At 38.5% G+C, this 22,905-nt stretch overlaps 1 protein-coding gene across 4 annotated transcripts in view; it reads left to right on the forward strand.

Moving 5' to 3' along the window:
- The window catches only part of phf12b (PHD finger protein 12b), a 72,310-nt gene that overhangs the window by 37,898 nt on the left and 11,507 nt on the right, over nt 1-22,905 (forward strand). For all 4 annotated transcript variants that reach the window (XR_005944182.1, XM_041197154.1, XM_041197153.1 and 1 more), the window contains 7 exons: nt 4,323-4,443; nt 14,926-15,058; nt 16,159-16,323; nt 18,733-18,891; nt 19,137-20,001; nt 21,223-21,357; nt 22,483-22,632. Coding sequence is in view for 3 of the 4 variants with exons in the window: in XM_041197154.1 (XP_041053088.1) it covers nt 4,323-4,443; nt 14,926-15,058; nt 16,159-16,323; nt 18,733-18,891; nt 19,137-20,001; nt 21,223-21,357; nt 22,483-22,632 (1,728 nt within the window). In the remaining variant the exon portion in view is untranslated. The remainder of the gene's footprint in view (nt 1-4,322; nt 4,444-14,925; nt 15,059-16,158; nt 16,324-18,732; nt 18,892-19,136; nt 20,002-21,222; nt 21,358-22,482; nt 22,633-22,905) is intronic.

The following is a 22,905-nucleotide window of genomic DNA, read 5'->3' on the forward strand; positions in this document are numbered from 1 at the left end:
TCACAGAAGATGCAGATATTGTAGTGAAGGAAGAGGAGTGTGAAGTATTGAATGTTATAAACATGGGGAGAGAGGAAGGATTAAATCATCCTTGAAAATGGATAAATCACCAGGGCCAGATGAAATCTAGCCTAGGCTGTTAAAAGAAGCCAGCGAGGAAATAGCAGAAGACCTGACTACCATTTTCCACACCTCATTGGATATAAGTGTGGTGCCAGTGGATTGGAGTATTGCTGCCATTGTACCTTTGTTTAAAAAGAGAGGGATAGACCAAATAGTTACAGACCAGTCAGTTTAACCTCAGTAGTGGGCAAATTATTGGAATCAGTTCTGATAGACAGGATAAGCTGTCACTGAAAAAGGCATGGATTAATCAAGGATAGTCAGCATGGATTTCATAAGGAAAGATCGTATCTGATGAACTTAATTGGAATTTTTGAGGAAGTAACAAGTAGGATTGATGAAGGTAGTGCAATTGATTAGTAAGTAAGACTTTTGACGAGGCCTCACATGGCAGACTTTTTTTTTAAAAAGCCCATGGGATTCAGGGATGTAACAAGCTCTCAAAATTGGCTCCCTGGCAGGAAACAACGGGTAATTGTTGACTGGTGTTTTTGCAGCTGGGGTTCAGCAGTGCTCAGTGCCAGGTCCCCTGCTTTTTGTGGTGTATATATTAACAATTTGGACATATATGTAGGAGTTTGCAGACGACACAAAAATTGGCCACGTGGTTGATAGGAGGATAGCTGTAGTCTGCAGGAAGATATCAATGGGCTGGTCAGATGGGCAGAAAGGTGGCAAATGGAATTCAACCTGGAGAAATGTCAGGTGATGCATTTGGGAAAGTCAAACAAGGTAAAGGAATACACAATGGGAGAATACGGAGAGGTATGGAGGCAGTGAAGGACCTTAGAGTGAATGTCCACAGATTCCTGAAGGTAGCAGAGCAGGATGATAAGGTGTTTAAGAAGGCATATGGAATCCTTTCCTTTAGTAGCCGAGGCATAGAACATAAGAGCAGGGGGGGTTATGCTGGAACTTGAGTAGTGTGCGCAGTCTGGCCACCTCATTACAGAGAGGATGTAATTGCATTAGAGAGGGTACAGAGAAGATTTACAAGGATGTTGCCAGGACTGGAAAATGTAGCTATGGGGAAAGACTGGATAGGTCGGGATTGTTCTTGGAACAGAGGCTGAAGGGAGATTTGATTGAGATGTACAAAGTTGTGAGGGGTCTGGATAGAGTGGATGGGAAGGGCCTATTTACCTTGGCAGAAAGTGATTGGTAGAAAGAAAAGAGATGAGATGAGAAATATTTTCACCCAGGGGATGGCAGGTGTCTGGAATTCAGTGCCTGAAAGGATAGTAGATTCTGAAACCCTCAACTCATTCAAAAGGTGCCTGGATATGCACTTCAAATGCCGTAACCTGCAGGGCTAAGGACCAAATGCTAGAAAGTGGGGTTAGGCTGGGTGGCTGGTTTTTCAGCTGGTGAAGATACGATGGGCGAAGCAGCCTCTTTCTGTGCCATAAGTTTTGTTTGATTCTGTGGAGACTAGAAAATACTTTATAATTCAATCTCTGCCTTTGTCATTTAACACTGTAAATGGGCCTTACTATATACTTTTTAAGTTTTGACTACCTTGGCATATATTAGTTTTAGAATGCATTCTATTTGATTTCAACAGATTACTGTTTCAAAAAACATTTTATGACCTCCCAATTAAGTAATTTGGTTTAATGTATCTGAGCCATCAAAGTCCGCAGCACGAAGGGGATTATTCAGCCCATCGTGTCTGTGCTGATGGTTTGCTAGAGTAATCCAAAACTAATTCCGCTGCCCCGCTTTTTCTCCATAGCATTCTAACTTCCTCTGCTTCAAACATTAATCCAATTTCCTGTAAGACTTAGTGATTTCTGCCACTTGGTGGCAAACACATTCCAAGCTATGACAATCGTCTCATAAGACCATTCTCCTAACCTCTGTCTTCCCTCATTTAAATTGATGAGCCTCAGAGGAGATACAGTAAATTGTCACGTAAAATTGTAGTTGCATTCCTGAAAAGTGCAACTTTAAATGAAACAACTTTAAGCGATTTAGATCTTCCTATTAAGACCAACGTAAAAACTGTAAATAAGTTCTGTAGGACCTTTCTCATTAGAAAAAAACATTAAAACGTTAGTTGAAATACTTGCTAAATTCCAATATTGTAAATGAAATAACTTTTAAAATAAAATAAATTTGAAAATATAAAAGAAATATGCTAACTTTTAACTTCCAGCTTGCTGCTGCTCCTGCTCACCACCAATCCTGTTGCCAATCCTTCCACTTACTATACATCCTGCTCCCTGACCACCTCTATCCACCCCTCCCTCCCCACCTCGCTAACGACTCTCTGGTTTGCAGTCTCTGTCACTCCTAACCCTCCCTCTTGCCACCGACCCCCTGGGCCCTTTCTCTCATCGAACCTCCTGCTCCCCTCCTCTCCCACTCACTATTCCCTCTCCAAAGCCCTCACTCTGAGCGGTGGCTTGCAGGAGGTGAGTTGGATAGGTAGTGAGAGGGCAGTGGAGGCTGTGAACCAGAGGGTTGGCAGCGAGAATGAGAGTTATGGAGCAGCAGAGGCCCCTCCAAAATGGCACCGATCAGGTCATGAGGCCCTGTGTCAGACCCAGCATGGAACGACTTTAAAACAAAACTCCAAGTGCAAATAAGTGCCCCAATAACTGACCGATGTTAAAGCAGAACGGTTTAAAATGGGGCAACATAAAACTGGGACTTAGTCTTGCCCTTTTATTATCAAAACTCTTTGTAATTTTGAATCCTCAGTTCAATCCCCTGTTGGCATTCTCTGCTGCAATGAAATAGTTGTTCCTTAAAGCTAGTTTCCCAATACTGGCATCAATCTGTTGAATCTATGTTTATGCTATTTTTATGGTATATATGACTTTAAGATTCATGCTATAATGAACTACCCAAAATGGCAAGTAATGTTTTCTAACTAATATGTTGAATAATTCATGATTACATCCTTATTTCTCTGGCTTTTTATCAACATCCATTTTCAGAGAATTGTTTATTTGAACCCATAACTGTCTGTCCATTCCAGATTATTTCCAGACTTAGTTTGGATTTCACGTATAAAATGCGGCTTAGGTCAGTTTTCACATAGAACCATCACCACCCCAGTAATACAATTTTTAAAAAAGACAACAAAGCTTTCCCAATAATTTTGTTCAATTTGTTCATTTCAGTCATGGTACAGACATGACCTCAGATGAAGTGGCAGAGAAATTACCAGGGTTTCTGTTCCTGATTGCTAATTAGTAGCTGCAAGTATGTATGCATCTATTGTAATATGTTAATATATTAAGTTGGGTATCCATTGAGAATATGGATTCAAGCTCCCTGTGATTCTCTTTCCCCACCCACGAGACCCATAGCCCACTAATATTCAATAAAGCTTGCACAATGGCCGCCTGAACAAAATGCCAAAGGGCATCTATGCAACAATCCAACAAGGAGTCAGTGCCTAGGGGGAGGGAGAAGAAAATGATCAAGAATTAGGTTAAGTTTTAAAAGAAGCTAACATCTACCATTTTACTGACCAAAGTGACTTTCTCTTGTAACCTTTGTGAAAGATTGCTGAAATCGGTATGTCTTTAATTGATCCATACAATAACTTTGCTACCTCAGTATTTTCTGAACCGTTTTTTTGTTTAAAAAGTCTGCTCATAACCCGGAAACTGGCTTTTGCTTTAATGTAAGGAAAGGCTATTTTATAGACATCAATTTCTCCAAAGCCTGGTGATCTAACAAAATAAAAAAACAAGAAGTTGGATTTATATAACACCTTTAATGTATTAAGGTGGTCCAAAGGACTTTGCAGCGCATTTAATTTGACACCAGCCACATAAGAAGGTGCTAGTGCAAATAACCAACAGTTTGGCCACAAACGTGGATTTTAAGGAGTACCTTTAAGGGAGAGAGTCCAGAGCTTAATACATTGGCAGCTGAAGGCCTGCTGCCAATGGTGAAGCAATTAAAGTCTGAGATGGTCAAGAGCCAGAATTGGAAGAGCGCAGATTTGTGGGACTGGAGAGATTAGAGATAAGAGGGGCATGGTCTACGGAATTATTTGGAACCATACTGGCTGTAGAACTGTGAAGGAATTCCTACTTCCATCTGCTTGCCTATCTTAACTCTGTATTTGTGTTGTTGAAGCAAAAAAACTTAAAGGCAATCTAACCATGGGGTTAGAAGGAGGCACGTAAATCAAACCAATTTTTACTGCAGATAATGACACAAACTGTATTATGCAGGTACCAGTAAAAGGCGAAGAAAAGAGGAAACAACAGGGAAGAATGTGAAGAAGGCACAGCATGAACTAGACCACAATGGCCTAGTCCCATTGCCTGTCAAAGTTTGCTTCACTTGTAACAGGTGGGGATTTAATTTCTACATTTTTTTCTTCTTGCATATAAACATCTGAATCCCAAGATATCAAAATGAACGTGTGAGCAAAGTGGGCTGCAAAAATCTTGCTGCAGTGTTGAACACTCAGACTTGACTTGCTCAGCCTTGATGTCAGTGATGTCCTAGATGATAAAGTTACATGCAATTTTGCTAAGATCCCTTTGTCAGTTATAAATTTAGTTTGTATCTGCATGATGATAACCAATCTATGTTTACTCAGTAATGCTCAGGAAACTGTACGTAACTGGCAAACTGTAAATGGTTAACTGGTTATGCTGGGCAAGTGCAGTTTTTTCTTTCCAGTATCTGTACCCCACCATTTTACACTAGCTGTGACCATGCCATCTTCAAAATTGCAGGTGTGAAACTGCATCCTCCACCTTGTCCTCAAAGTAAACCAGCATGCTGCACCATTTGCTAAGCTACTGTAATTCAGTGACTGCTAGGTGCTAATTTTGCATATTAAAATCTACTAGATGTTCCAAATGTGGATAAGTCTGTAACTTGTATTGAACAAAATTAAGACTTTCTATTGTGATTTTTGAAATAAGATTAAATGCTCTGTTTTGAAAAATAATTCTAATTTTATTTCAGTGGATATAACATTGTTCCTCATTTTACGTTCACATTTTAAAAAAGACTTGATAGGTGATTTATTATCTTTGGATACTAGATTTTTTTTTTGAAAAGAGGTATCCGAGAAATACATTAAATCGCAATAATTTAATTGGAACGTCTTTAAAGAATGTTTTAATTTGGGTCTGAATGTGCTATCAGCCCTGTCCACAAGACAACTGTCTGATCTAATCTGGTTTAAACTATGACATTCAAAACTTGCTGTCGTCCCATTTGTGGCATGACCGTTTGATTCTTATACGCATGATCCTCAACTGGCTGAAAATATAGTCTTTGAGTCATTAAGCTCAGTTTTTTTTTAAGGAGATCCACCTAGAGGCTCTGGAAATGTTCCAATAACAAATGTAAACTTTATATTGGGGAGAATCATGCTTTTTAAGGATAAAAGGAGAAAAGGTAGGATTGGCCAAACAAAATAAGTAGTTTTTAAAAAAGTTTAGTTTTTAAGTTGTCTGTAGCATATAGTTAATATGTCTTTAATAGTGTTAATATTACAGGAACATGTACTTTGGATATCCAGAATTATTTCGATGTCAGTGATACTAAATTAGGGAAGCTGGAATTCTCAGGAGTTTCCATCAAAGGATTTCTTTTTTAAGTTCCTAATTTTCTTTGTCTGAATTTCACAGGCTTTTGTATGCCATTTAACCTGATAATTAAATGGCTTTAACAGAGTCCCCTCTATGAATATATGTCAGTGGACTTTGACTGGCTAAGCTCAGAATCCTAGTACGTTGTCACAAAATCTGATCCATAACTCAATTTCTATATTTAAATTAAATAAAGACAGAAAATGATGCAACATCTGTGAGAGATGCAGATGCTCAGCAAATTCATAATTGTTATGTTTAAATCGCTATCTCAGTAACTCCCTCTAATCTTACAATCTTGCCTCCTGAATATTCAATTCCTCTGACTCCAGTCAAGGATCTGTCCCTCTTTGTCCTACCATTGTTCTTTTGGCTACTTGGGTTCCAACCTCTGAAATTCCTTCCCTCAGTTTCTCCAACATCCATGACTATTAAAAATATCACTTTGACAAGGCTTTTGATAAACCCTCCTAGTTCTCCTTCCTATGGCGTTAGCTTGATGTTCATTTTCCTCGTTGATTTGTGAAATGCCTTTGAATTTTTTTCTAAAGAGCAATAAAACTGCAAGTTATTGTTAATTATATAAATTAAGATATTTTTCTTTTTAAAAGTGAAGAAAAAAAATCATAATTTATACAATTAACAATTGTTACATGACACAATCCAGCCCATTTTGTCAGAACTTTCAACTTGAGAAAAGACAAAAACAAAACTTGAGTTGGAAATATGGAATTAGGAAACCCTGGCTAGAAATGCACATCAAACTAAACACTCTTCTGCTGGAATCTCCTCTTTCAATATGAACTATTAATCTATCCTAATGCACCTGTTGTTTGTCTCCATCGTATAGTGTACTGTTAACACTAAGAACCCCTAACTACTATTAGCACATCTTTATAAAATAAAAATGGGACATGTTGGAATTGCAAGGCAGTTAGCTTCTGTACAATGAGGTGAGTTATTTAAATGCATACTTTCCCAAGTGTTTGTGTTTATTTGATTTTGCAAAACTTGTGCATAAGACTTGCAGAAATTGTGATTATAGCTACAAAATACCATTGCTTTCTGGCAGTAGTGATGTATATCTTTCTAGATCTTATTTACACAGCTGTTACTATTTTAATTTTCTCATTTTGGGTGCTATAGCAGTACATACACATTAGTCGTTTGGTAGTACAGAACTTGAGTATTGCTTAAAAAAAAAAGAGACACGGCGAAGCTTTTCGTCTTGCACTCCTTAGGACGCTTTGCAAGAATACCAATATAAGGGGAAAGCAACAATTATACTGTATGTGAAGAGAGTGTTGATTGGTTGACAAGTGGCGTATTCTCCATGGCAAACCTTTACCAATCAGAGCAATGCATACGCTAACTTTTAGCTCCTTTTTAAATTACGTCCACACTTCACTTTCTATCCCTTGTCCATATCCTTTTCATAACAGTAATATAGTCATAGAGGTCTATAGCACAGGAAAAGGCCCTACAGCCCATCGAGTCCGCACCGGTCAAACAAGTACCTAACTATTTAAATCCCATGTTCCAGCACTAGGCCCACAGCCTTGTACGCCATGACATCGCAAATGCACATCCAAATACTTCTTAAATTTTACGAGGGTTTCTGTCTCTCCCACCCTTTCATGCAGTGAGTTCCAGATTCCCACCACCCTCTGGGTGAAAAAGTTCTTCCTCGCATCCCCCCTCTAAACCTCCTGCCCCTTACCTTAAATCAATGCCCCCTGGTTATTGATGCCTCCACCAAGGGGAAAAGTTTCTTCCTGTCTACCCTATCTATGCCCCTCATAATTTAATAATTATTTATAATTTTAGTAAATGTGCTTTAACGCTAATGTTTCAATGCATTTCATAAGTTTATTTAAGCCACATTTTTGGCTTTTTAAAATTGAAGAGCAAAATAACTTTGCAAAACAATGGTGCCTTATAAGAATCATCTTTAAGAACACGGAGAACAGTTTTGTTGTGATAAAAATTCACTGTACATTAACTTGACTAGGTATGTCCAGGGCTTTGTGGATTATCTCTTCAAAAATTCCTTTTGACTGATAGGCACTTGTACCTTCTAATGTATTGTAGGCTACTTATAATTGTTTCCCAATAAGTCTGTAGTTGAAAAGGGATCTTCTTTTGGAACCTGGAAGGTTGTTTTTTTATTGATAAGGATCTGCAGCTGTGACTCTCAGTCAATGTGATTCATGTCCACAGCACCTCTTTCCAACCACCACCATGCTCCCCCCCCCCCCCCCCATGCCCCCCCAACCACACTCCCACCCCACTTGAAGGTCTTTCATGTCAGACTGAGAGTGAAGCAGCTACACTGTTGGCTGATTCTAGGTAATCAAAGTGTGTGTGTGTGTGTGTGTGTGTGTGTTAACCTTGCATTTCAGTTTTTATACTGGTTTGATGGGTAGAATTTCACAGCTGTGTAATGTTGAAGGAATTATTTCAAAAAATATATAATTAGGTTAAAAGTAACACAGAGAACATGACTCATTCCTGGGATATAGGATTTATCCTGTGAAGAAAGGTTGAGCAGGTTGGGCCTATACCCTTTGGAGTTTAGAAGAATGAGAAGTGATATTATTGAAACATAAGATCATGAGGGGATTTGATAGGGTAGATACCAGGAGGATATTTCCACTTGTTGAAGAGACTAGAACTTGGGGATACAGTTTAAGAATAAGAGGTCTCCCTTTTAAGACACTGATGAGATTTCCTTTTTCTCCCATGGGATCATTATAATGTGGAGGCTGGCTCATTGAATTTATGCAAAACAGAGACAGATTTTTGATAGACAAAGGGAGTTGAGGGTTGTGCCCCATAAAGGACAGACAGAAAAGTGGAGTTGAGACTACCACCAGTTCAGCCATGATTTTATTGAATGGCAGAGCAGGCTCGAAGGGCTGACTCCTCTAAGCCCTGTATTCCTATGGATGAACATGCATATTATTCTAAATGAAAGTCCATACTAATCACTTCAGCAACCAGAAATGCAAGGCATGTTGCCTTTTTTCATGTAAATATAATAAGCCAACAAAGTGTTAGGAAAAGTTGCATCTTGGAAGTAAAATATCTGAATGTAAAAATAGAACCATTTGATATTTTGAGAGGCTTTATTTAAAAAAAATCTTGTAGCAATATATAATTTGATGCATGCTGGTTTGGAATGTTACAAGGTAGTAAACTAGTGAAAATGTGTTAATAAAACACCAACTGTTTGGCTGGCTCATTCACACTTCAATTATGCTGCAGTAGTCCACACCTTTGCTCAAAAAAAAAAATTAATCCGTAATGCAAAATAAAACATCATGGAAATATTTTTGCTTGATTTCAATTCTAGTTGGTAGATAATTCAAATGAATCAACTTTAACAGGAGAGCAGACTCTGCTTGTAACTGATGCTAGACCAGCTGATGTTTTGTTTGATATATTATCTCTGATGTTTTGTAGTGCAGTGTTTTGATGGTGTGCTACCATTACTGTTACTGTAGGGAATTTTTGAATTTACAAGGCAATGAAGGATATTGAGCTAGTAAAAGTTAGGAAAGCCGATTATTTTTGTTTCTTGGAGCAGATTAGAGACCATTATTTTCATGGATGTTGGAACATTTTAGGCAAAGTCTCACCATGTAGAAACTTGTAAACTCTGCTTCACCAAATGACTTTGCTCCATGAGCAGGTTTTGTTAAGTACTGAAGTTCCAATGACGCAGGAGTATTTTTGTCACTGCATAACCAGAAATATACAGGCTCCTCCTGAAGTCTGAGTAAATGAAAGACCAGGTGTGGTATTGAGCAATACAGAGCAGGATGTCACCAGGTTAATTTGTTGTAGCTTCTGTGGTCTCAAGAATATTGTACACAATTAGTTTGAGAGCTTTTTAGGCAAGAGACTGTTAAAATCAACCACAGTTTTTAATTCCTGATGGCTATCCAATAAGCTGTTTCCAGAAAATGTGTATATGTTGGGCTCAAATGTGATATTACAGATGAATACTGTAATGCTTTTGAATAAATTTTGAATAAACTGAATTAAATTTTACTGCAGGCTTTTTGATCAGTTTGTCTTTATTACTCAAAATAAATAAGGTATTAAAAAGAGCCTTGCAGTGTTCATTTTCTATTTGAATGTAATTGAGAATGTAATGTTCATAAGATTTCAATCTGGTTGCTGAAATAACTTCAGTTATGTGTTTTAAAAAGTACAGGGAGCAAATTTTGTCTGAATAGCCTGTCAGTGTGCTTTTAATTCTTTTTCCACATTCAGTACCCTGAAGCTGCATTTCTTAGTACAGTTTTAAAATTCTTTTTGCCTCTTCCCATGAATCAACCATTTCCTCCCTCTAAATTTAACCATGAGAAAGTGCGTGTGGTATTTTGTTTCCTACTTTTCCATTTGGTCCAGCACCTAATTCTTGGGAGAGACTGCTTTACTAACTCGAGTCTCTGGATATATAGTTTTGTGCATTAAACTGAGATGTGCATTTTTATTGAAGCTTTGTTCATTTAACAAATGTCAGTGTTGTCTCACTAAATTACAGACAACACCTGAAATGAAACAAGTCAAGTTTTTACTTAAAAACCACGAAGTGTCACAATGGCATTTGCCTTTCCTCATGTTTTCTTCCAGTACCATACACATGGGATGTGTAAGCTTAGCTGAGTTGGTTGCACTCTTACTTCTGGATCAGAGCAGATCAGGGACCATTATTTTCATAGCTGTTGGAACTTTTTAGGCAAAGCCTCACCATGTAGAAACTTGTAGCATGACTGCCGTTCACCTAATTTTTCTGCTCAAAGTCCTTGAGCAGCTATTATTAAAGGCAGAAGTTCCAATGATACAGGAGCATTTTTGTCACTATATCACCAGAAGTATGCAGGCTTTTCTGAAGTCTCTTGAGTAAATGCAAGACCAGGTGAGGCACAGAGAAAGAAGTTGCCAGGTTTGATTCCCAATTTGTTGTAACTTCTGTGGTCTCAAAATATTGTATGCAATTAGTTTGAGAGCTATTTAGGCAAGAGACTGTTTAATCAATCTCAGTTTTTGACCCTGGTGGCCATTCAGTCAGCTGTTTCCGAAAAGGGTTTGTATGTGTTATATATGTTGGGCTCAAGTGTGATATTACAGATGAACACTTTAATCCATCTGTGCTCGCTGTCTGTGGTTACTTCTGAAAGTAACATAGGCCCCCTCATCATGAAACATGCTCCAACATGAGCCGACACTTTTGGGAGATTAATAAAAGGGGAAAATATAAAAGAATAGATTTTTTGTGGGAACACTTTTGGCATGTAGCCTCACCTCACGGGAATGTATAAAGGGAAATTTGGACTGTGCAAATGCATTTGTAGGTTTGACGTTCGTAGGGTTGAACCAATACATGTGCCCATAATCTCTGTTCATACTTATGAACAGACCAAGATTAGAGGGGTACTGTGGTTTAGGTTTGTTATATTTAGCAAAATTCCCTATTCTTATGAGTGCCTCTTCCCCAAAAAAAGAAACACATTAAGTAGAGACCTTAACCGTCTGTTGGATTGGTTCTGTTCTTGTGTTCTTGTAGGATTATTTGAAAGATTGTAAGTACATACATATGTCTACAAAATTACTACTATAATAACTACAAAAATCCCCTAATTAATCTGATTCTCAGTTACAGTCCCGTTAAGACAACAGTAAAACTCATAGATTTAAAAAGCCACCTGGCAGAGCGCAACCTGGACAGTCGCATTCAAAATGAATTTCTTTCAGCCTTGCAGTCAGACTTGAGGTTTACAGACTGGAAAAATATACTTTTATTCATAAAATATCTGAAAGAACATTACAAAACATTTCCAAATGGCCATCACGAGAAAGTGTAATCAGATTCAACCTTTACACATGGATCACGAGGTGCTTCAATACAATCAATGAACACCACAGATACTTCAACATGGTCATTACAGACAGTCAGACAACTCCAATCCCATTGCACTATCGACATACATCACGTTGCACTCTGCGGTGCTTCAATACAATTACGACACATTTAGTATTCACTACATACATTTATTGTCAGTTTTACAGCCCGAGGGGTCCATACCTTTCCCAGCCCCTCGGTGTACTATTGCAACAAGGTCTTAGACTAAGGCTTCTCGCACTTGATGGATCTTAAAATGCCTCTACCTTACACACAATCGTCTTTCTCCTTTATACATATCTTTTGAATGTAAATTTTCCATTGTGTTACTACATTTTTAATTTAACCTCTTCTAACAATAGCATCCTTTGATTCTACCAATTTTATTAATGAAAACATAAACACATTACTTGGTGCCTTCTAGCTAGGTGCAAGATTTCACCCATTCTTTTGAATGGTTTATTTAAAAATGCAAATTGCCCCTTTGGCACTGATGTTTCTAAAGTTCCCCATGTTTATCTAATTATCATTTCAAACCACCTTCTTTCTATACATCAAAGCCTAAAGACCAGCTGGCCTTAATCCAATTAAGACACGCACACACACACACACACAGACACAGACACCACTAAACTATATTTTTAAAAAAATTTCCAAAAACATTATAGACGTTAATCTCTTCATGACATTCGATTTTGTGTACAAAATAATAGTCACATTTGCCTGCATAATAGTAATTTCAAATGCTGCCCCCATCGGGTGGATGGAAAAGATTCCATGGCACTATTTCTTTGAAGAGAAAGGGAGTTCTCCTCAATATCCTGGCCAATATTTAACTTTCTGTCATAGCCACTCAACCAGGTTATTTGATCACTATTGTGTGCAAATTGCAACATTACAGTAGCGACCACACTTCAAAAGTATTTGAGGGCATCCTGAGATCATGAAAGGTGATGTACAAATGTGAATCTTTCTTTCGTGCAACTGACGTGACCAATGCTTTTTGGATTTGTTAGCAAAATTTGTTAATGCTGTTTAGACCTAGTCCGCATTGATCCAGGATCTCAAACTACCAAATGCACAAAACACAAATTGGAGCACAAATCTTTCTCAACAAAAAAACAAAAATACCTGGAAAAACTCAGCAGGTCTGACAGCATCTGTGGAGAGGAGTACAGTTAACGTTTCGAGTCCGAATGACCCTTCATCAAATCTTTATATTTCCTTTCGCAATCACTCTGCTGAGAACATGCAGAAATTGCCCAAAAAGCTGATTACTGTTTCCTATAATTATCAAATGGTGTCTTGAGAAACAATTTCCTAATCACCTAACTTGCCTCAGAAACACTTCCATTGAACCAAATCTTTATTTTGTCCCCCACTGAGGAGAGCTGCAGTGCTCTTAATTTGGCATTTGTTCAAAACTTGTTGCTTGCTCATCAGGAATTGATCTTGGTGCTCAGCTCTCGCCGGTTCCAACATGAATAACGGCAGGGCCATTACCCTCAAATCTCTCAACTTGGAGGAGAGAAAGGGTAAGCATTGGCCTTGGCTCAGCGTCTGGTTCAGTGTGATGAGAAATTTGAATTCAGCACCATAAGCACAATCTTAGTTTTTATTTGGAGTGTTGGTACTGTCGTCAGCCTGTACCATCATAGAAAGTACAGTCTCCATAATATAGAATTTTGAAAAGCTAAACAGTATTATATGCAGGAATGAAGTGGCAAACATAATATGGGTCTCTTGGTCTTTGTTAAGCAATGGCATTAAGTTTTAGCAGTTGCACAGGATTTGCTTCCTGCTAATTGCCGATAGCTGCAGTTCCAGACATTAGTGTTGAATATAAGCTGGTGCAGTCCTTGTGGACACCATCATCCAAGTTAAGTTAAAGAAAATACCTGAGTTCAGCTCCATAGGATTGACCCCAAGGTCAAGATCCTCACTTATTAACCCATAGACATTTATTTGGTTTGCAGCAAAAAAGTCAAGGCCGCCAGTACCTCTACTATTAACTCTCCCAGTGACCACCCCAATTCCCAAATGCCTTGACTAGACAAATGATCACATTCCTGTTCTGCCTTGGAGACTCTACAACCTAAAAAAAAGACACCACATGGGTACCTTGGAGTTATATATAAGGCATTATAATGTAAAGAAGGTAACCCAGACCAGATGCATCAAATCAGTAGGGTCATAGGGTACAGCTTCAAGGTTATGAAAGGCAAGTTTAAGACCGGGAACCGGAAATATTTTTTCATTGCAAAGCACGGTCAACAGTTGAAATGTGATGTTTGGAGTGGCATTTTAGGCTCAGACTGTTCAAGAAATAGCTTGATACCATAACCAGAAGACAGCAGAATCAATATCCTGGAAAAATGAAATCAAATAGACTAAAGAGACATCTTCATCCAAACCTTGCAATCTGTTCTGTCTGTTTAAAAGAGCTGCTATCAAATTTCAGAGGCATTTTGTCATTAGCTTTATAGGGCTTTCTTCAGGTATCTAAATAATGCATGGAAAGAAAAAAAAAAAGTGCTGTTTAGGGGGATTCCCCTGAGATCAGGTACTGGAGCGGAAGAGTGGAGTACTGATAATTCAGTACTTGACAGGCACAGTAAAATTTGGTGATGTAACTCCTGACCATAGCTGCATATCCTGCGAGTAAACTTTGAAGAAAGGCAACTTATATTGGAAAGTGGAATACATTTTTATATATATTATATTCTATATCAGAATTTAAGTACCATACCATTTGCAATATAGGAATCCTTTTATTCATTTACTTTGGTCATGATGGGACAGCAACCTATGAGCTTTGTTTTAATAAGTCCATCCATGGCATCTAGATGATTGCTTTATTTAATAGAGTACCATATGGGCACATGAGGGCAGATATTCCTCCTCTTGCTTATAGATGATTATCTGGGCACAGCACAGAAAAGAAAATCAGGGAATATCATATGCTAGTAACGGAACCTGTTTGGTTTTCTGCTTATTGAAATTAATGGATAAAACATTGAAAAGGCTTTCTGACATGTACGATTCTCGCTGTCCAATTTTTCCTGAGCACTCCACCCATGTGACCCTCTGCCCTAGTGCAAGGGAAGGAAAATCTGCCTCCTTATTTTAATTTTCTGCCTTTTCCTCTGACATTTTTCCCTCATTGTTTACCTGCGAGTAAAATTGTACAAGTTGCTATCTTAATTTAAAGGACTGCCATTGGTGAGTAAAATCTACTTCTTTGCTGCCTGTTATTTGTTTCTGCTTACACCTAACACATGACATAACAATGTGATATTTACTTTGTAGGAGTTGTAGAGTGGCCCCCCTTGTCCAGTGTGATTACTGCCCATTATTGTTCCACATGGACTGCCTGGACCCACCTCTTACTGCAATGCCAACAGGGAGATGGATGTGCCCCAATCACATTGAACATGTGGTGGTAAGCAATTTTGCACTTCTGTCAAATATCTGAATCAAAATTGTCACTTTTTATTTTGTATTTTATGATGCAAAATGAATGTGATTATCATTTGTGCTATATACTTTAAAATTGCTATGTAGTTTGTCTAGGCAGTGCACATGTTTGCTAATGCTTTATAGAGTAGAGTGCCCAAATTGTTTTCAGGCAGGTTTGGGGCGAGGGAGTGCTTCTAGTGTATATATTTTTCAAGGCTTACATGTCATACCTGGTAAAAATTTATCATCATTTTCAATCTTCATCTCATCCTCCCAGTTTAGAGGCATTACATAGTGACTCTGATGTTTTACATGAGAATCTGGAGCACTTAAAAGAAATCTGGAAGTTGGTGCTTAGAACTAGCCTGATGCTAACCTAGCTACACCCATTCATTAACAAAAATAGCTTGCCCCTCTTTTCCAAGTTCAGATACGTTACGGTCAGCATCCATTTACAGGTACAATTCAAATTCCTTATGTTACCAACTTTAAGCTTGATGTTGTTCAACCCAAAAGATTCCTTTTCCGTGTTTTTGTGGGAGCTGTTTTCCCTCTTGGGGCCCCTGCCATTGGTGCCCTGAACTGATCATAAAGAGACATGGAAGAGAGAGAGTCAAGAATGATATTTACTGACTTATTCAGCCTCCACTGAGCACCATTGCACTATCGGTGAAACAAATAATATAGTAAGGATTAAAAACACGTCCAAAATTGGTGGTGTAATGTATTGTCATCCTGAAACTTGAGGTGTTTTACCACCCAGTGAGTATTGTTTGAGAATTAAATCACCATAAATGCCCCCAAGAAAATTTCAGTTCACAATCTTGGCTCCCTTGCATTTTAGGAGTATGGGGTTAATAAAGCTGAAGGAGGGAAGATATGAATTTACACTGTCTTACTTAACATGTCTAAAAGCGGCTTTTTGTTTTCAATAGGTAAGAATTTAGTCCTATCTAGGTTGTTGTGATACCATTCTCTGATGCCACCCACCTTACATGATTTAATTAGAAATGAGAAATACAATTCACATAAGATCTTAATTGAGTAAAATATTTATAGAATCTTAACTTAATTTCCATTCAGCTTAATCAGAAGAACATGACGTTAAGCAATAGGTGCAGGATATTTGACAAGTTTCAAGACCGAATATCACAGCACGCAATCAAGATAGACTTTCTAAACAAGATCCACAGGAAGCATCCACCCAATCGCCGACATACAAAGCCAGTGAAGAGGAAAAATATGAAAGTAAGTATTTTTCTGATATGAATTGCTTACGCTGTATTTTGCAATTTGGCATAAGAAAATTTAACAATCTACTTCGGATATGGTATTGCTGTCCGGTTAGGTTGGAATTGCCTTAAGTTTCATATGGGATTAGTGTGTGGGAGGGTTTCTAAAATTGCAGCATTATTGATGCCATCTGAAAATATAAGTGACTAAGCCCATTATACAATGCAAGAATATGTGAAGAATGTTTCTTCGATATATGTACTTGAAGTGCATTGGTTGCAGAGCTCTATTCATATGGACTCATCCCTAATGGGGCTCAGTACTGACCAGCAATTTAACTGGGAACTTTCTATTCTGTGAGACAGAGTTGCAGAACCATCTGGGAGCAGAATATTAAAATCTAATACATACTTTACAAGCCTGTTCTATGGATTAATGGTGTAATTTGATAGCATTCTGTTTGGCTTAGTTTTTTAAAACTTATTTAAGACAAACAACTATTAAAGCTCCTTGTCTAGGCTTCCTAGTTTGAACCACAATCTTCACAATATTCTTGATGTTGGGTGTGGACATGGACATATTTTGTTTGCTGACCTCCATTCATAGTTTCCAAATTGCCCCATGAGTGCCAGAAGTAGGGTATAATGGGAACTGGCTACCTTTTTTAGTCAGCCCAAAACACTAAATTGGAAACATTCAAATTTAGCATTCATTGTTTACGCTCCTTCGATTTTAATTTTATTTGTGTTAAGATACTGTATCATTGTTTGCACTTAATATTCTACGCCTGCTGAATGTTAGGAACCTTTTAAAATATGAGCTAATATTTTGGTGTTTATACAAAATAGGTTTAGCAATTCATTGTCAGAAATCAGTATTCATTTCAAGCAGGATAGTGCAGATGGGTTGCCATCTGATGTAGCTCGAAACATAAGTACTGGATTCTTGAGTATTATTATACCCTTTTTAAGGGTCCTAACATTTGCAGAGGAACTAAACGTCGGAGTGCAATTCCTTTTGTTGCAGTTAATATTTTCTCCATTCAGTTACTGTGAATGTTTAATTATTGTTCCTCTGATCTAAGCACTCTATGATCATTTATTTAGGCTACCTGGGTTGCCATGACATTTTTCCTGCTAAGAATTATGGGTAAGTGATCAAGGACACAAAGTCCTGTGCAAGTCCCCTTCCCTTCTCTTCCTCCCCCTCAAATGCTAAGTAATTTAATTAGGTTAGAATGACAGTCACAAGAGGAAGAATTTACACATTAATTGTGGGTTGGCTGTGATATGTCTAGCAATGACTCATAGCAAGTGTAGATATTCCAAGTCAGGTTGCCTAACCAAGTGAGTGCTTTTACCAGAGGAATGAAAAATGGCTGTAAAAGGAAGTTTCTCTGAAAATTGGCACACATCTGACTTCCTAGTTCATTTGTATCATTTTAACTCCTAACTGGTCGATTTGACTTGCACTGGAATTTATTAATATATCAACTTCAGTTTTATATGGAGCTGTTAAAGTTTCTTCGGAAATTGAATATTTGTAGTGGTCTAAATATTTTCACTAGTCTGTTTTTATGCCAAATATTGGTAAAATGTGTGGGAAATAATTGAATCTCTGCTTGCTTAAATGTAGAGTAAAAGTAACACACGTGATCTCGCTGAGTATTAGTTTCTCCCTAAGGTTACTCCTCACTTTTTTTCCTGATCATTGAAACAGTCTCAAGTATCATGATATTAAAGGGAGGTTATAAATCTGCAGATACACTCAAGTGAAAATTGTGGGTTTTTTACCTTCAAAATATAATTTTTAAATGAAGAGCTTGTGATAGAAACTTCTGGAGGTTCACTAGACCCCAACTGTAACATTGGCTAGACTGAACATTATCAATACAACCAAAGTTTGGTGTTTGGGTGAGTACAACAAGGTGGAATTAGAAATTGCCTTCACCCCTTCCCACTTGTAGAGGAGATCTGTGTTGTCTCGGTGTATTTTTAGGTTAAAAAGTTGGGGAGTGGGGTAGGAGTTATATTCCTAAGATGGTAGCTATCCAGAAATATTCAGTGTAATTTCAGTTTTCCCTAAGGCTGCATTAATGTAAATATCTTGGATTGCGTGTGTGCGGATGGGGTGGGTGGATGAATTATAGTAAATCTGTTGTCTACTGTAGGAAGTGCTTGACACACACTCCTGATTTAGCATTTGTTGTTTTTTCATATCAGGACTGGAAATTTTAAAATAACTAGTATTACCTGGTTGGCTTGCATATAACTTAAAATATCAGCAATTGTTCTTGGCTAGACTAAAACAAAAGCTGTCAATTACAGCAAATAACTTTTGAGCCTGTATGTTTTACAGCTTCGGTTTGGTGCCCCTTTAAACACAATTCAACATGTGACAGATTTCACTTACCTTTTCTTTAAGGTTCCCGAAGCAATTAAGGCCCAGTACCAGTATCCACCACCTCTCCTTCCACCGGCAGGAATCCGTGATGGAGAGCTGATATGTAACGAGACTCCTACTGAGTCACAAAAGCACCTTTCCAATTATGAGCACTTTGCTACTGAAGAAGAACAACAGGAGGTAATGAGCTCAGTGTTATTAGTTAACTGTCAAGTTTCCTTTTATGAAACCCTAAGTTCTCAACTAATTGCTATGCTCAGTTGAACCTATACCCTCTATAAATAAAGTAAACTATAGTTGAATAGAAAGTTATGGCACTGCTGCATGATATTCATTGTATGTCTACCTGTGAATTACTAAGTACCATGTTTCTCATGAACCGTTCTCCCTTCCTTTTAACAAGTACTTTTTTTCTTTTCCTCTAGTGGCTTCGTAGTGTTGTTGCACTTCAATGCAGCATATTCAAACATTTATCTGCTAAGCAGATGCCATTATTTTGGGACAGTGAACACATTGAAAAGGCTGATATTAAGCCTTGTGTCACAGCCCAGTGTTCAGCGGACAGCTCTTTAAACAGTGCGCATCAGACAGCTGGAAAGAAACCATCATCCTCCCCTTCTCCGACGACATGCAATGTTACGTGCACCTCAGGGACCAATAGCCAGAATTCTTCAGGTTCCTCTGTATCTCAGCAGCCTGGTGCTGCCATGGCACAGGAAGAAAATGCCCCTAGTTTATATTCAGAGACCTCGTGCAAGACATCAAGCAGTGGAACTTCTAATGGACCTTTGTCAGCAGAGGTAAAAGTAAATGGACCTTTCCCATGCACCATTTCATCAGAACCGTCCAGACAGCTGGCAGACACACAGAGACCAAAGGGACCATTAACACAGGTGCCAAGCCAGATATCTGGACAAGCATGGCTGCATTCTCAGCTGAGACCAGCTACACCACCAGCAGCCAGCAACCTCCAAAACCATTTTGTGGGAGCGCTTGTCAAATCAGAGAATGTAGGAGGACCTGTTTCATGCTTGCAGCGAATTCCTGTCAGTGTGACAAGTGTGCCCGCTTCATTATCTACTTCGTGTGCCAGTTCTGAGATCACCAGCAGCTCACAGCTTAAGAGCACCGCCTCAGTTCAGATTGCTGGGCGACCTACCACATTTATGGCAAAGGTTGTTACGACATCCTCTGCTATAGCCAGGGCTATTACTCCTCCAAGAGCAGCAGTAGATAGTGTTTCAACAGTGTTGGGACCTTCACGAAACCTGATTTCACCAGCAGCTACAGGTGAGTATCTTGTTCTTTGTTAACTAGCAAAATCTTGTGTTCTCTATAGAAATTAGGATACATGGATAAGCTAAAGCTTTGAAAAGCCTAGGGTGAATGCTATTCCTCATACTCCACCCCATTTATGATTGAGCAACATAATAAGTATATGTACATGACAATATTAATCTTTCAGTGTAAGGGATCCTCCTCTGACTCACATCAGTTACACTGACGGGCTATCTGCATCGTGAAGGAATTCACTTCTCTTCTCAGACAGATGTAGGAGCTAATCTGGAGTTGACCACCCCAGAGAAACATACTACCATTCGAGTATGTGGAGGAATTGTAGCTCTCCTATTTAATTAATGTGCGACATGTTTCAAATTTTAAGTTTAGTTGCAGACCAATGCTTTTAACGTATGTTCACTGTGTGGCTCTGTTATGGGCATAATGTAGCTAAAATTCTTTGAAGTATGGGGATTGCACTTTCGAATGATAAGACAATGTCAGGCACGTTCACGAAATCCTTGATTCAAGTTTTCAATTTATTTGGAAAACGTATGTTGGTTAACCCTTTGTAAGGATAGTCATTTGAATCTAATTCAAGCATTTTCTCAGCACTATAGTTGGGATTTGTTAAACTGGAATACAAACAGAAAATGCTAGGCATACTCAGCAAGTCTGGCAGCATCTGTGGAGAAACAGTTAATGTTTCAGGTCTCTGACCTTTCTTCAGAACTCACCTGGTTTTATTTCAGATTTCTAGCCTCCACAGTATTTTGCTTTTGGATTAGTTGTTGAACTGGGCTTGGTAGATTGTAGAACAAGCACAGTTTTCCAGAATAAAAAGTTAGCAATGCTATCCAATAATAATTGTCAATATTACTGTTTGAATTCTTCAACACTAACAGATCTTGGCATTTAAAGTCATTTTTATTTTTTCTCTGCAATTCAAGGACGTTATACACTCATCATATTAGAATATATCTTTGACTGTATAAGTAAGATGACAGATTCAGACACTGGAGTGTTCAAATGTATTTGGACACTAGGTTGGATAGTTAAAATAGTAGATGGCTGAACTTCAGTGGACTAAATTAACTCCTTTTTTGACTGCTACAAGTCTAGTGCAAATTTTACTTAGAATAATAGAATAAAACTGTGTTGAAGTTTGACACCGAGCTTGCACAGTTTCTGTTCCAAAACTGATTATAACTAATATGTATATTTTCATAATAGGTAAAGTGAGTCCAACCGTGCTGTCCACAAGCATGTCCATGGGAAACAAACCAGTTCCCTTATCTTCTCCATCAAACACTGCAATCATGTTTGACCTTGCCAACTCTCTGCAGGCAGCTATGGAAGGAAGTGGAGGTAAATGCTTTGTAAATTCCTCAGTGAACTTATTTTCTCCAGTTGACTTATCATTTAGTAGATGGAAAGGTTTGAGTTTTGGGTTACAAATGCATTGCACACCATTCCTTCCAACTGGTCCAAGACATGTAGAAATGCACATGGCACTATTTTTCTTAATTTTGACTGACAAAATTCTCCTTGGACGCCTTCAGTTAGGGGAGCAGCTTGTGTAACAGATGCGCTTTGGCACACTGTATAAAGTAATGTCTTTGTGTTACCAGATATTCAAAATATATTGGGCTGGGTGCATTTTGCATGGCTCACTTTTGTACCTATGCAATTCACTTCTGCTGCCACTACTGCAGAGGAACTAATTGTGTGTGAGATGCTAAAATGCTCTGAAACATCAGCCTGACACAGATTTTACTTCTATCTACCTGCCAGTCTCATTCTTGCTCCCCTGCTGCCCGCATTGATTGATTGATATCAATGGAGGCACAACAAAGTATGTTTGAATGTTGCATGCAGTCAGAAGAAGCCCCAGGTAAGTGATCAGCTTCTTGACCCCAGTGGTGCTCGTTCTTGGGTTTTGCCTTGGGAGGTCATTACGTTGTTCTAGAAACCTCTTTGTGGTCTTGTATCCAATTGGCTTGTTTTGTTCTTCAGTTTTAATTCAGAGACAGATGCAATTAGTTGTACGTGTACCAAAAGACTGAGCCATTAATTAGCTCCACAAAAGCTCTGTAACTCCCATTGAAAACTGAGGAACCTATTGGAAATATCCTTCAATGCTCATGTACCAAGTTGCCCATCTGCGTCATGTTCACTTGAAAAAAAAATAGTATGCCAAAAACGGTATCAGAACCAAATTTCATGCTGCACCTTACAAGTCATTTATGTGGTGGTGGTGGGTGGGACGCGACATGCCAGAAAGAGCTTTGTTTAGCGAGTGATCCATTCTATTTCTCCTTTTTGTATTCAAGATTGGTAATTGTCAGTAGAAATTAAATCAAGCTCATATTCACGTTCTCGTGCACACGGTCTCTCTCTACACGCACTCTCAAACACCCAATTTTAATTGGAGTCTTATATAAAGAACTGTTAGAGAAACTTAAATTGGTTTGTTTGCTCTTCCTTTTGTAGAGATTGAACTGAGTAAGCTTGATGAAAAATTGATCCAGGTACTGGCTTGGCAGAGAATTCAACAACTGTTTCCTCCCAAAGCATCCTCTTTACCATCTGTACTCAGCACCTCAAAAACCCAGATGACTACTGCTACAACGCAGACTGAAGGTATGCATTTTTTTTTTTTGGTCATCTCTGTAACACCTCCTCCTCTTCTACTACAGTACATCTATTGCTAAAACTTTCAGCCATACCTTTGTTGCCACTGGAGCCAACAGTGCTTTTCTAGCCAGCATATGTTTCTCCACCCTCTCAAATTCTGATCATCCAAAACTCAGGCTCATATCCTACGCTGCATCAGTTCCCTTTCACCATGTCTGCATGTCTCACTGAGCTACGGTGGCTCATGGTCCCCCCTCAGGACCTCAGACTAAAAATTCT

Source organism: Carcharodon carcharias, chromosome 10 (assembly GCF_017639515.1).
Source record: "Carcharodon carcharias isolate sCarCar2 chromosome 10, sCarCar2.pri, whole genome shotgun sequence".
NCBI lineage: Eukaryota > Metazoa > Chordata > Chondrichthyes > Lamniformes > Lamnidae > Carcharodon > Carcharodon carcharias.